Source organism: Giraffa tippelskirchi, chromosome 4 (genome assembly GCF_054371585.1).
Source record: "Giraffa tippelskirchi isolate mGirTip1 chromosome 4, T2T-mGirTip1v1.2.pri, whole genome shotgun sequence".
NCBI classification, from domain to species: Eukaryota; Metazoa; Chordata; class Mammalia; order Artiodactyla; family Giraffidae; genus Giraffa; species Giraffa tippelskirchi.
The window spans coordinates 113,800,160-113,815,585 of NC_137278.1; the positions used below are offsets into that span (position 1 = coordinate 113,800,160).

Consider the following 15,426-nt stretch of genomic DNA (forward strand, 5'->3'; position numbering starts at 1 on the left):
AAGGCTTTCTTATATTTCCTTGCTATTCTTAGGAACTCTGCATTCAGATGCTTATATCTTTCCTTTTCTCCTTTGCTTTTCTCTTTTCTTTTCAAAGCTCTTTGTAAGGCCTCCTCAGACAGCCGTTTTGCTTTTTTGCATTTCTTCTTCTTGGGGATGGTCTCGATCCCTGTCTCCTGTACAAAGTCACAAACCTCCATCCATAGTTCATCAGGCCCTCTATCAGTTCTAGTCCCTTAAATATATTTCTCACTTCCACTATATAATCATAAGGGATTTGATTTAGGTCATACCTGAATGGTCTTGTGGTTTTCCCCACTGTCTTCAATGTAAGTCTGAATTTGGAAATAAGGAATTCATGATCTGAGCCACAGTCAGCTGCCGGTCTGGTTTTGGTTACTGTATAGAGCTTCTCAATCTTTGGCTGCAAAGAACATAATCAGTCTGATTTCGACGTTGGTCATCTTGTGATGTCCATGTGTAGAGTCTTCTCTTGTGTTGTTGGAAGAGGATGTTTCCTATGACCAGTGCATTCTTTGGCAAAACTCTATTAGCCTTTGCCCTGCTTCATTCTGTACTCCAAGGCCAAATTTGCCTGTTACTCCAGGTGTTTCTTGACTTCCTATTTTTGCATTCCAGTCCCCTATAATGAAAAGGACATCTTTTTTGGGTGTTAGTTCTAAAATGTCTTGTAAGTCTTCATAGAACCATTCAAATTCAGCTTCTTCAGGGTTACTGGTCGGGACATAGACTTGGATTACTGTGATATTGAAAGATTTGCCTTGGAAACGAAGTAGATTCTAAGTGAATTACTCCACTACAATTACTCTCACCTAGAACACCTTTTGGGCTCCCCTGGTGTCTCAGTAGTAAAGAATGCCCCTGCCAATGCAGGAGAAAGAGATTCGATCCCTGGGTCAGGAAGATTCCCTGGAAAAGGATATGGCAACCTACTTTAGTATTCTTGCTTGGCAAATCCTATGGACAGAGGAGCCTGGTGGCTACAGTCTATGGGGTCACAGAAGAGTTGGACAAGATTTAGCAACTAAATAGCAGACCACCCTTTATCCTCTTATTGCTAAATTTCAATGGGGCACTCTGTTCTTGAACTCTCAACATCATGAATCTGCTAAAAATCCTTTTCACCATCCTCTTGTGACCTTGGCATGTATGACGGCACATTTTTCTGGTATTCTTTCCTTGTAATCAGCTCTGTTTTACCTTTTTTTGAGGCATACTCTTCCTCTTACCTTTACCTTTCCTCTGACCTTTAAATGCTTTTCTTACTTAGGGCTTTATTCTGAATTCTCTTATCTTCTCATTAAGAACACATTTTTTAGGTACTGATGAACCTATCTGCAAGGAAAGAATGATGATACAGATGTAGAGAATAGACTTGTGGACACAGTGGGGGAAGGAGAGGGTTGGACTTGAGAAAGAAGCATTGACATATACACACTACCACGTGTAAAACAGACAGCTCTTGAGAAGGGGCTATATAACACAGGGAGCCTAGCCTGATACTCTGTGATGACCTAGAGGAGTGGGACAGGGGGAGGGGAGGGAGGCTGGAGATGGAGGCAATAAATATATAATTATGACTGATTTGAATTGCTGTATGCTAGAAACCAACACATCATTGTAAAGCAATTTTCCTCCAATTAAAAATAAATTTAAAAAAAGATGAATTTTGGTTATTAGTTCAAAAAAAAAAGAATACATTTTTTGGAGAGATTTCATCAGCTCCAATAGTGTCAACTATTTCATATGTTCTAGTCTATTCAACTATTCTAACTATTCTACATGTTCAAATCAGTCACTATAAATAATATTTGACCTTTAAATTCCAAAATCATTCAGATATTCCCAATTCTGACACCTCAATTTAATGTATCAAAAACTGAACTCAATATGCCCTCTCCAGAAATGCTCCACCTGGTAGGATTCTAGTCTCTACGTATGGTATCTTTATTCACTAAATTGCCAAATTAGAAAGTTCAAAATCAGCCTGAACTTTTCAATAAGTTTTATTCTCCTCCCTCCAAACAACCACCTATTCCTGTGTGTTCATTAAGTCCTTAATAGCTCATGAATCAGTTTATTCCTCTCCATTCTCACTGTCATTTGATAGGCTCAAACTAAAAAATTAATGTTTTAACAAAATAAAATTTTGACTTTCCCCTGAGATATTGCCTCAATTAGTTTTATAATGTACTGGGACAAGACCAAAAAAAGTCACCATGATCATTTTTATCATCTGTCCTTTGGATGACTGTAAGAGCCTCTTTCAATTGTTTTCTTGCTTAAGCTTTTCTCTAAATCTCTCTTCAGTAGAGCCAGAAAAATGTTTCTAAACGACACAGCTGATTAAGTGACTCTCCTATTTAAAGACTTTAACGGGTCCTCATGTTCTTTAGTTCAGAGCACAATTTTTTTCTGTGGAATTTCTTCCTCTTGCCCTGTGTTATCTTTTACCTTCTATCTCATCACAACCTACCATCCTCCAGCTTATTTCATACGCTAGCCACTCTATTTTCTAATTTTTCAATTACATATATAATATTTTGTTATTTAAAATTCCATGCTTGACTTTTTTCAGTTGGTAGGCTTCAACTCATTCTACAACTAGACATTGTTTTCTTTTATTTGCCTTCTTTGATCCTCCAGCCACCTCTTACTCCCAACTTGGATTACAAGATCCTCTTACTTACTTTCATCTCATCCTGTGCTTTCATTACATTGTAATTATTTTACCAACCTGTCTCTTTAACTATATTATAAGATGCTGAAAAAAGAAACTGCGAATTGCTTGCCACAGTATTTCCAAAAGCTAAGTAAACGTCTAGCACACAGTGTACACTCAAATATACACTGAATTCTGACTAAACAAATAGGACAATGAAAGTAAGTAATAAAGCAATAGAATGTTCAAAGTGAAAGAAATTAAATTAGATCACAATTCAAACTCACATTTTGTATTGCCTTATCCTTTGAAGCAAGTGAGTAGAACATTGGCATTTTTTGAATAATCAAATTAAATCAGTTTGGAGACTTTAAAATTTTAATGCTATTTACAATTTGAAAAATATATAACCTGATCTAAACAGCACCCTCAGAAAAATGAATTGGTTTTAAGTTCTGTAGAGTGTTTACTCAAATTGCTAAGAACCATCAGGAAGACCATTAAAAAGAGAACAGAAAGTACAAAAATATGGAATGTACAATTCTGGTTCCTCAGTGGGAAAAAAATTAATAAAGCTGGAGAATGTTCAGGACAGTGTGCATATCAAGCCTAAGGATACAGATTCGATGGACAGTCACTTATTCACCATACTCTAGAAATAAAGAGAACCGGTAGCATTTGAATAAAGGAAGCTTAGAAAAATTAAAACGCTAAGTTGTGTAGGAAGCAAATTTATAGATCTTATTGGGTCAAGGTAACAGATAGAAAGAAACTAAGGGATCAAGTGAATAGCCCCAGGAGCACTGTTGTAAGTCCTGGGTGAGGCAATGACGTGGACTTAATTCAAACACAGATCATAGCACTCTGAACTATCAGGACACTTTGACATTTGACCAGTGTGCTCAGAAATTTGTTTCATATAGTCTATCTAGGGTTTCTCTCACATTACTCCTTATTAGATTTTGTCCATATTAACTCTTAAAAATAATCAAAAATAATAAGAAAGTGAATAGCTGGTTTATATCAACATATAAATAGTAAGAACATTTCTTAAACCAAATGACAAAGAGAAACTCCTCTCATTGTGTACATTAGTCTGCTTAGGTCTGTATCACTAAACATAACTTTTGTGGCCAAAGCTTAGTTACTAAATCCCCACTCCAGACTTAGACCTAGCTAGCAGTTTGGGATAAATCCTGGCTTCCGGCCAACAGTTGACCAAAACCTCTGCATCATTGGCTCATGGGCTCAAAACAAGACAGAGATCTGCCACACTGCTGATTCCGCATGGTCCTGCATAGCCACAGCTTACCAGATACAAGGTTCAGCTGGTGTAGCAGTTGAAATGTTTATGCTTTGTACCTGCTTTTCAGCATCCAAAATCCTCTTGGCCATCAGAAACCGAGTTGTTTAGACCTTACCCTGGCCTTCCTATCAGCCGGCCTGATGGCCTGACAACTTGATAATGTGAGACATCCCTGACATCTAACATTTCACAAGTTTTTCACTTTTAATGATGCTAATATTTAAAATTTAAAACACTATGGTGAAATGGTGTATTTAAAAAGCACTATTTAATTTAATAATGATATTTTAATGATATATCTTTCTTTCCTTTATTTTATATGGGTGTGTCACTCAGTCATGTCTGACTGGGAGAAGGAAATGGCAACCCACTCCAGTATTCTTGCCTACAGAATCCCGGGGACAGAGGAGCCTGGTGGGCTGTTGTCCATAGCGTCGCACAGAGTTGGACATGACTGAGGCGACTTAGCATGCATGCATGCATTGGAGAAGGAAATGGCAACCCACTCCAGTATTCTTGCCTGGAGAATCCCAGGAACAGAGGAGCCTGGTGGGCTGCTGTCCATGGGGTCTCACAGAGTCGGACATAACTGAAGCAACTTAGCAGCAGCAGCACATCTAACTCTTTGCAACCCCATGGACTGTAGCCTGCCAGGCTCCTCTATCCACAGAAATCTCCAGGCAAGAATACTGGAGTGGGTTGCCATTCCCTTCTCCAGGGGATCTTCCTGACCCAGGGATAGAACTTGGGTCTCCTGCATTGCAGGCAGATTCTTTACCGTCTGAGCTATAATGGAAGCCCCAAGAATACTGGGGTGGGTAGTTATTCCCTTCTTCAGGGGATCTTCCCGACCCAGGGATCAAACCCGGCTCTCCTATGTTGCAGGCAGATTTTTGTACTCTTAAAATGTTTACTTATTTTTATATGTGAATATACGCAATGTGCTTACACTAGAGGTTAATCTGTGATCTAATTGTTGTGAATGGAAAATATATGTGAATATAAAATATCTTTGATACAATTTTTCAAAGATAATTTTAAGTTAACATAACAGGCAATATTTTTCTCAATGACAGAAGATATTTTGTCTAAGATAATTGTGTGATTTAGAAAAATCTGTAAGTTCTATATGAAGCAACAATGGGTTTCCAGTTTATGAATTTAAAAACATACTTCCCGAAATTCTTTTCAAAAGAAAACCATTATAAAACATCTTGAATTGTCCCCTGAAAATAATGAATGAGCCAGTCTCCTTTCTAATTAGAATTACAACTGAGACACTGGAATTTTCAAAATATCTCCTTAACATTTAGAGTTAAAAATATCAATGCAAATTGAATTTCTAGAGTTACCCAAATTTATTCTTACCAGATATGCAAATGTATAAACACATTTGCAAATTTGACAAAAATTTTTATATATGCTTGCTATCTGAAAAAATGTAACATTCACTTTTTTAATGCTTCAGAAATAATATTTATATCTATTCACAGAAAATTTTTCAAGCTTTAAATACACTCATACTTAAAGATGTATCTGGTATTTCTATTACACTAGTAAAGGTATTACTCCACAGCTATGCATTCCTGTGAGAGACCATTCATTCAACATTTTATATTACTCTGTTCAATGAGCAAAAATTATAAGACCTCGAATTTCTTACCAATGAAAATTTCAACACAGAATGGCTTTAGTAATACACTGTAAACATTTATTAAAAATATATAACTTTAGAAATAGATAATGAATAATAGTATTTAGAAAATCTATTATAAAGACCCTTCTTAAAGAAAGAAAAAAGTAATATGAAACTTCAAATGCACTTAGGTTATGTATAATTTAATCTGACTTTCAGTTTTCTAATCTGGGGGCAAAAACAGTATGTTAATTCAAAGTCTTAAATGACTGAAGCAACTGTAGACATTATTACTATTTCACCTTCACATTTGGACTACTTTTATAAGCTATATAGAATATTAAAAAGTGATTTTATTACATAGCTCTGGTAATATGCTTGGATATCTCTTTAACAATGGGAAACAGTAAATATATGTATACTGTTAACACCTTAGATTGTCTAAGCTCTTAAATACTCCGACATTTGTGTGATGAATTTCCACTCTACAAAATGTTATAAAATAAACACATCTTCATGGTAGGAGATGCCAAGAGAGAACCTCTATCCTCATGATATTATAAATTATGTCCAAAGAAAAGACAAGCGTATGCGTAGTATGAAACACAGACACATATTCACTTCACTTTAGCTCTTAGAAATGAAGTTGGTTAAGTTTGCCTTCAGGTCATCAACTTTCATTTCTGTGACCTTTTCCCACAGGGGCTTCTTTTAATAACAAGGCTTTAATGCTGACTCAGTCTTCCATGTTTTGAAATTTGCCTTCTTGAAAGGATGTGATTAACTTTTTTTAACATGAAAATAGCAGGTAAGAGTTTTATGGCCACATGTAGAAGAGAGGTATTTTGCTTTGTTTTGAACAAGAGACAAATCCTCTTAAAACCAACTTATCTCTAATTGCAGAATTCTTTCAGGAATCAGTGAACAGTGAGGGAGGTAGTTTAAAGGGAATGGACTTATTCTTCTAATAAAAGGGGAATGCTATGCACAAACATAATGCAAAACAGTAGGGTGAAATTACATCACATAAGCAGTGACCTATACTACTTACATATAGGACTGGCCAAAAATCCTGTCCCAGTATACTTGCTGGGCTGACTTACATTTCATCTTTCCTTATGCTTCAGTGTAATAGGTTCAGGGACTAAATATAAGCAGCTATCTGAAGACAATACATTTTTTTTCTGCATTAAATTCAGACAATGAAACTAAAAGGACAGGAATGGACTAAAATACGTTGTTTAGCCTACTTTAGGAGCAATTTGATAAAGATTAGACAGCATCATGAGATACATGAGAGTAAGACAGGAGAGAAAAAGCTACAATTAGTTTTCTTGAACACTTCAGTGATGTCTTAATGTAATTATGGACTTCAGATAGATGCCTAGATGAAGTATAGCTAAAAATTGATAACACGGGATTCTGTTTCACATTAAACCTCACAGAGCTAAGTGAAAAGGAGTGATAAAAAAATTTATACATTGGCTATTTGTTGAAATACACTGAATTTTATCACCTGAGATAATGCCAAGAACTTATGTTTGTGCCTGAAGCATGAAATCACAGGAATGTTATTTTACTGAATGTTTTCTGAGATAAGACATCACAGAAAAGACTACAATGTTCCAATATTAGACTATCAATCTCTTGTTATTATCTAAAAATAATAATATTCGAAAATTTTCATGCATTTCCTGGGTAAAGTAGGAAAGGAACAGTGATATCAAGAATCAACACTGTTGAAAAAATGGCCTGAAAAAAAATTTTTTTTCTCAGTAACAAGAAACTATATTGCACCCAAAATCATACACTTACTCGAAATGGTAAACTCTCAAGTTCCAAAATGTTTTAACTTTTGTTGTAGCCTATTATTAGGACGTAAGGTGTTTATACATTCTAATGAAGCTTTCATTCTTATTTTTAGAGTCAATATAGGGATAAATTTTATGAGTTATTAAAACTTTTTAAAAGACCAAATGATACCTCGAAGCAAGTTCACATTTTTGTATTAGTTATTGCAATAGCTATAAAGTTTGTAAAGAATCTATTCCAAAGTTACCTGTACAACTACTTGTATACAAGTAATCCTGATGATCTGGTATGTACATAATTCAATTTGTCAATAGTTAAATTTAATGAAGAATCTAACTTACCGGTGGATCAGCCCCCTTAGAACCAGTCAGCCCTCCTGTTAGGGATTCGATATCCTGAAAAGGGGAGAGGTGTTGATCATAAAATGCTACTGAACAGCATGGAGAATTTCCCAGTCCCACAGTGTAATATATTTTTTAGCTACAAAATGAGGGCACTCAACTACATTTTTGTTTTGTCTTAAGATAATTTTGCTTATGGTAAAGCTATGCCAATTGTTGTTATCTAAAAATCAGATTTTTCTGTACAATCTGTAAATAGAAAAAAATACAGATTAATTATCCTTGAAGTATGCAAAGAAAATAGCCCTAGGTGAGAAAGCAGATGTTTCATTCTCTAAGAAGCTGAAGTGAGGGTGGAACAGAATAAAGAAAATTGAATGAAATCGCAATATAACACATTGTTTGCAAGAATATTGAACCTATGGAAAGTGCTCAAACTACAAAAAATCTAATTATCTACAGTTCACTCAATTACTATACATGTTCAGTCGCTAAGTCGTGCCTGAGTCTTTGCGACCCCAAGGACTACAGCTCACCAGGCTGCTCTGTCCATGTGATTTTCCAGGCAAGAATACTGGAGTGGGTGGCCATTTCTTTCTCCAATTACTACATATAGAAGATGAATATTTAAACAGATCTGGATAGATTAGCTATTCTTTCACAAGGATTGATTTCTAATGTTAAATTGGTAACCACAGTAGATCATGCCTGAGGAAAGATTACAATTGACAAAGATATCACAAATAAAGAAATGGGTGATGCTGTGACAAACTAGAAAGCAAGTGCCCTGTTTTAGGGACAACTGCAGCTCCTTTTTATCAGTTGTATGGCTTTGGTTCCAGGGTTACTAATCACGATCTTTTCAAAAGAAGATAAAATTGTAGATTTTTAAGTAGAATCTCTTGGGATGTTAATGTCTGCAGTTTTTAATTTTTAAACCAGCCCCCTCTCCTCCCAAATAAAAAAAGAAAAAGAAAACAGTCTGCTCAGAGGTAGCAGAAAGAAGTTTAGGGTTACATAAACAAATCACACTTTTTGCTAAAATGTTTCTTTCTTGTGGCCCTGGTCACTTCTTATCTGTTTGCATCTAGTTGAATGCATAGGTTTGAGGAATCTGGGGAAATGTACTTGCAGCTAGAAATCGGAGATGAAAGAAAGGCAACTGAGTAAAGACAGAAGGCAAAGAAATTTAAATATCTATGATTAGAGAATCAGCCAAACACCTGGATATTATTAAGAATGCTATGAATTCTCACGGTCTTGAGAAAAATTAATCAACAAGAGAATTCTGAAGATGCATGGAAAAGGTATTTTTACTCAAGATTTTTAACATGCTGAATTAAAGCAAATTATGAATTCATGGCTCTAAAGAGAAGACAGATGGATACTTTTACTCTTTTAATTAAATACAATTTTTGAGCTTATATTCTACTTTGAGTGTAAGTTGAGACAGTGTCCTACTTGCACAGAAACCCAAGTTAAACATGGCTTATCCATCACTTGACGCAAAAAAAATTTTCAGGTGTGAACAAGAGAAGTATGCGTGAATGCATTTATGTTGTAAAATTAGTAGGTGAAATAAGTAAATCCCTTGAGAAACTGAAAATAGTTGAAAGTGAGTTAGTCTTTCAGATGGTTGTTGAATATTTTATCTACCAAATATAACTTAAATCTTTGACAAACGTGTCTATCTTGTTTTTACATGTCTTCTTAAATACATAACAAAAAAAGGAGACACTAGAAAGTAAAAACATCAATTTTATAGATAGTTTTAAAATTTGCTATTGCAATAATGATATTTGATTAAAACATTCAAATCAAACTTTGATTTTTTTTAGATTATGGAATTTAGATTTAATAGCTAATAAAATAATTTCTACTTACTGAACATTTACTACATGCAGTTACTCTTTAAATGCTTTGTATACATTATAAAGTCTTATAAAATAGCTACAACAACCTTATAAAGTAGTTATTCTTTTCTCACTTACGAGGTTAAAAGGTTTATATAGCTTAATCAATATCATACAGCTATTAAAAAGTGGGGTTACAAATTCCAAACCTGTGCTTTTATTTATTTATTTATTTTCAAACCTGTGTGTTTAATACCAATTGTAGGGGAACAGCTTCACCTTGGCATCCTGGTGAGCTTGCACATATCCACATGGGCCATGTAGGCAAGGCTAACCTTCGGCTGGCACAGGTCTTGTTGGAACATCCTGTGGGCCTCCCAGAACATGACAACATAAGAAAGCCATGAGAGCTTCCACATAACTGGTTCTCATTCTCCTCCCTGGCACCAGTGAGGCATGGAATTTCCCACTGCACCCCCAGATCCATCTACAGGATATAAAATTGCTAAAGCTCGGTATGGAACGGGCTCCCCCTCAACAGAAGAACCCACCGCTCTTGTTGTCTGTCATCCGGCTCAACCAATTCAGTGTTGTCCTGTGGGCCTGGGGTCCAGGTCCAGGACTGGACTTAGGCAAGTGATGTGACTAAGGTGAAAAATGTAAGGAGACACTCAGTTTGAAGGTCATACAGGTGCTGATCCTGCCCTTACAGGATCCTGAGAGTGATACCCCTTAAATGTTATACGCCATTCTTAAATGTTATAGCCCATTCTTAGACATCTGCAAAACAAACTGACCTTTGTAGAATCCTAAGAGAGAATGGGGAGAAGGCAATGGCAGCCCACTCCATTACTCTTGCCTGGTGAATCCCATGGACGGAGGAGCCTGGTAGGCTGCAGTCCATGGGGTCGCGAGAAGTCAGACATGACTGAGCGACTTCACTTTCACTTTTCCCTTTCATTTTTCCCTTTCATGCATTGGAGAAGGAAGTGGCAACCCACTCCAGTGTTCTTGCCTGGAGAATCCCAGGGACGGCGGAGCCTGGTGGGCTGCCGTCTATGGGGTCGCACAGAGTCGGACACGACTGAAGCGACTTAGCAGCAGCAGCAGCAAGAGTGAATGACTCTTTAAACTTCGTGCCCTAAGTGCCTGATTTGTCTCACCCTAGTCTTGGCGTTTCCAGGGATATGGAAAGCTGACACAATGGTGACTCTGTTTGTGCTGTATATATAATGTACTCTTTCAGTCCCTTTGGACTCTTTGTCTCCTCAGTCAAATCTATAGCTAACCTGGCACCTGCCATGTGCTGCTTGGGGATGACTTGCTGCTTAACATCAGCATTACACAGCCTCTTTTATATGGACTGTTATCATCTACACAGAACCAAATAAACTAGGATTAATGAACTGCATGAATTATGTAATCAACTTTCTTGAAAATCCAGGTGATGAAAGTTTCACTTCCGTCTCCAAGGTGTCAAACACCTGAGTGAGGTTATTAGCCAGTCTTTGACACAAGCTATGTAGAGTCAGTCTTTTCTATATGGGAAAACCCTGCTCCTGAGATGGAAGGTTGGTAATTCAACAGAAATCTTCGGAAGGCTGAACTGCAAGTGGGATGGAGCAATCAGTGTCAGAGCTCTGAGCACAGTGAGATTTGAGGGCAGCCCTTTGAGGGCAGGTTTAAAATAAATTCCACTTTGTGCTGCACTGAGGCTCTTGGTTGCCTATCTGCACCCCTTTCCCATGATCAAAAAATTGATATATATTTTTTCCCTTTGACACATAATTTGAATGATTGAGCTACAGGGATTAATCATGTGGTTTTTCATGCAAATCATTAAGTTCAAACATTGAAAATGCTGCTTCTTCTGTGTGGAGATGGAAAAAAGGAGTATTTTGGGACTTGAGATTTTCCTCAGGGAAACTTATGGATCCTTATTTTTATCCCTGAAGAGTAGGACCAGCCAATTATGGTTAAGGAGAAGATGATAAGGTAATCTGGGTATTAAATATGCTAAAATGAAGAAAATAAAGTTCTAAACAGTCAACTGAATCTAACATTGCACATGTGATGAGATTCAGAACATCTCAGAACCTAATAGCTACATTTAAAGTTAATATCAAGTATTCAAGTATTATTCTTCCAGTTACTTTATATAATATGAAAATATTTAAAGCAATACTATATTGTTACCAGCTATGAGTATGTTAAAATTTTATTTATGTATGTTTTTAACTTGTAATTATTTTAGAAATTCTTTAGAGGAAAGTGACCATATTTCAATATAGAGTACATTTTGTGCACAAAACAATCTATGAAAAATGTATTAGTACAGTGAAATCAATATAAAATAGTAAAACATCAACCATATTTATTGAATGATTATATATAAAATTTATTTCAAGGTCTTCAAAAATATGGTGAGGTATTTTATGTTTGTAGAGAAGTCTATACAATTCATACATTCAAAATATCAAAATTCAGCATTTCTCTCATCTCTTTTATGGAAAAAAACCCCAAATGTCCCTCATGTTCCATTTTCTCTCAGTGCAGGCTTCTGTCCCCACTACATCATTGCTACCCCTCTTATTAAGGTTACTAATGACATCTAATTGGCTGAATCAATGGTCAATGTTCCATCATCATTTTTCTTGATCTCTAAGCCACATTTGACACAGTTAACCATTCCATCCTTCTTGAAATACTTTTTTTTCTTAGTTTATTTAGTACCATGGCTTTTATCCTCAGAGATTTACACTGCCTACTCCAATTTCCACTTGGGTATATTACAGTCATCTAACACTTAACACTGCAAAATCAAAGTTGGTTTTCACCTCAACTCTTCCCTCAAAGTAGGTTTCTGTCCCAGTACTGTCCACCTTGACATCACTATTTATCAAATTTCTCAGGTCCAAATCCATCAGCAAATCCTGCCAACTCTATGTTTAAAATATGGCTAGGAGTAGAGTATTTTTGTTATTACCTCCGTTTCTGTTGTTGTTAAATCTCTAAGTCATGTCTGACTCTTTGCTACTCCATGGACTGTAGCCTGCCATGCTCCTCTCTCCATGGGATTCTCCAGGCAAGAATACCGGAGTGGGTTGCCATTTCCTTCTCCAGGGTATCTCTCCAAACAAGGTATTGAACCTGCATCTTCTGCACTGCAGGCAGATTCTAAAGAATCCCTGAGCCACCAAGGAAGCCGCATCACCTATGTTGCTACCGTCCTAATCCCTTGGACCATATCAACAATAACCTCCCTTGGCCTAAAGAATTGTTTTCCTAACTGTCGTCCCTTCATATGCCCTTGTCTCCTCTTTCCCCATATATCCTCCACGCTGCAGTCAGAACTATCCATTTAAAATGAAGGTTAGGTCAGATCACTCCCATGATACAAACCCCTCTGTGGTTTCCCATTAATCCTAGAATAAAATTCAAGCTCACTACTATGTTATACAGGCCCTGCGATGATCTGGCTTTGGCTGTCCCACTGATCTTGTCTTTTGCCCTCGTTCCTCTCTCTCTCATGCCACCCAGCCACATTGGCTCCACTGCTGTTTGAAAAACAACCCCAATACAATTGACTGTCTGAATAAGTGGAGGTGCCACCCAAAAGCAACAGGCAAACTCAAAAGCAAGATGCTTAAATCCAAGGGTATTTTATAGAGATATGGATGGTTTAATGGATCCAGTGCAATGGTGAAGCATGGAGACTGGCAGGAAGTCGTAACCACTCCAAGCCCAAAGGAGTTCGGTGAAAGAACATAGTTGTCTGGAGTTCAGCAAGGGAGGATCACCGCTCACCAGCCTCTGGAGCAGTTTGCCATACAGTGGGAGCTCAAGAAGTATTTTGCAGATGAATGACTGAATGAATAAATCAGGTAATATAATTTATACTTAAAAAAGGCAAGTATCAGAGGATGTAATTGAAGTATTTCTCATTGTTGTGTAAATGTATCACTCTGAAAGCATGGCTCAAGGCAATGGTGTCTGCATACCAAGTATTTTTAGTATGCCTGAATGAACAAATGAATGAATGACTTGTGTAACAGCACACATCTGGTAAATGCTCCAAAGAAGCTTTGAAATCCTGGGTGTTATAACTTCAAGCACACTATACATTTTTTTTCCATTATACATCACTAAAGAGATATCCTCCTTCAAAAAAGACACTCAACTCTATATTATCGTATCTTGAGGCAATACATTTCTCTATACCCATGGTTTCTAGTTCAAAGAAGGAAAATATGCAAAATGATTTAATAGAAAATAAGAGTCAGACACGACTAAGAGACTCAACTGAACTGAAACATTAAATTCATCTTCTGGTGAAATACTGCCAATACTTCAAATTAAAGACCTGATACCCTAATCATTGCACAATAAATAAATCAATGGTTGAAAACTTTATATAACATATGTGCTGAACATTAATAAACAGTTCAAATACATTAAAAATCAAAAATGCTCATTTTTATGTAACATTTCAGAGTGTAGGTACATAGTACTGGGCATGAGTAAAAGTCAGAAAACAAAATTTCCATAAAAAAAATCATTCAGTTTTTTACATAAGGCTTAATGGAAACAATCTTTTATCACAGAACACCAGCTCCTTGAGGCAAGCATCCAAATAATGAATCTGAGTTTATTAATGAGGCATCTTTCCTCTTTTACCAGACTTAAGCTGTTAGTGTTTCCTTGGCAACTTTACAGGGTAAATTTCCTGGGAGGCAGAGAAGAACCAAGAGACACACAACCAATTTCATAAATTGTCTTTCTTAAGGAGGCCAGAGAGAGTCCTATTTAGTACTTCTTTGCAATTTTTAATAGAGGAAAATAGCTACATTTTTACTTTGAACATAGTCTGGCCCAAATATGAATTTTCTCTGAGCCACAGAATTAATTCCTTAAAATGAGAATGACTGAACACCTGTCATGACTGAGGCGCTGGGCTGGACACAGACAGCATGATGTTGAATAAGTCAAAGTCACAGCTCTCAAAGAGTCTGGAGTCTAGTTGGCCATCAGAAGGACAATGACAACTTAGCCGACAACATATTGCACACAAAATAAGCATAAGGCACCACACTGAATCTGATGTATGGAATCCAGAGACTCCGACATCCTCTCTGACTTCAAGGATCTTTCAGTATATCAATCTGAAGAACAACATGAGGAAGAATTCAGAGAAATAAGGTGCTAAATTTACAACACATAGGGTTTATAGGGGTAAGTTTCATAGACAGTTTGAGTATTTCATGTTGCTGGAATTCTATTTATTTTTGAATGCGTACCAGGTAAGTCTGCCCTAAGATCTTGGTTGGGTAACACAATAATTAACATTTATTAAGCACTTATTGTACCAGATGCCATGCTGAGAGCTCCACTGTCTCATTTAAAGCATCCCAGCTCATTTAGCTGTTAATATTTTCATCATTTTTAAGATGATGAAACAATCTTCAAGCCTTTAAATGATTTTACAAAGGTTACATAACTTATAAGTGTTCAAATCTATACAGGCTAACTTCAGAGGCAATGATTTTTAACAATAAGGCTCTCTTGACTAACTGGAGGTATGGAAAAACTATGGAGGACATCTTGGCACACCACACAGAGACTTAGAATAAAACATATTTATTTAATATTTGTATAAGGAATGAATAAAATTGCAAGAAGAATTCTCCTGAAGTGAGGTGGATATTTTCTGATGGGACAAAAAATATCCTTGTTTGACCTACAGATATGAGCGTTAACACCACTGGATTTAGCAAAAAAGTAAAATTCCAAAGATT

The 15,426-nt window shown here is 36.4% G+C and overlaps 1 protein-coding gene across 1 annotated transcript in view; it reads right to left on the bottom strand.

Moving 5' to 3' along the window:
* PPFIA2 (PPFI scaffold protein A2) overlaps positions 1 to 15,426 on the bottom strand; it is a 509,952-nt gene that overhangs the window by 372,693 nt on the left and 121,833 nt on the right. Inside the window, exon 5 of the mRNA XM_081594854.1 lies at positions 7,779 to 7,832. Coding sequence (XP_081450980.1) covers positions 7,779 to 7,832 — 54 coding nt within the window. The remainder of the gene's footprint in view (positions 1 to 7,778; positions 7,833 to 15,426) is intronic.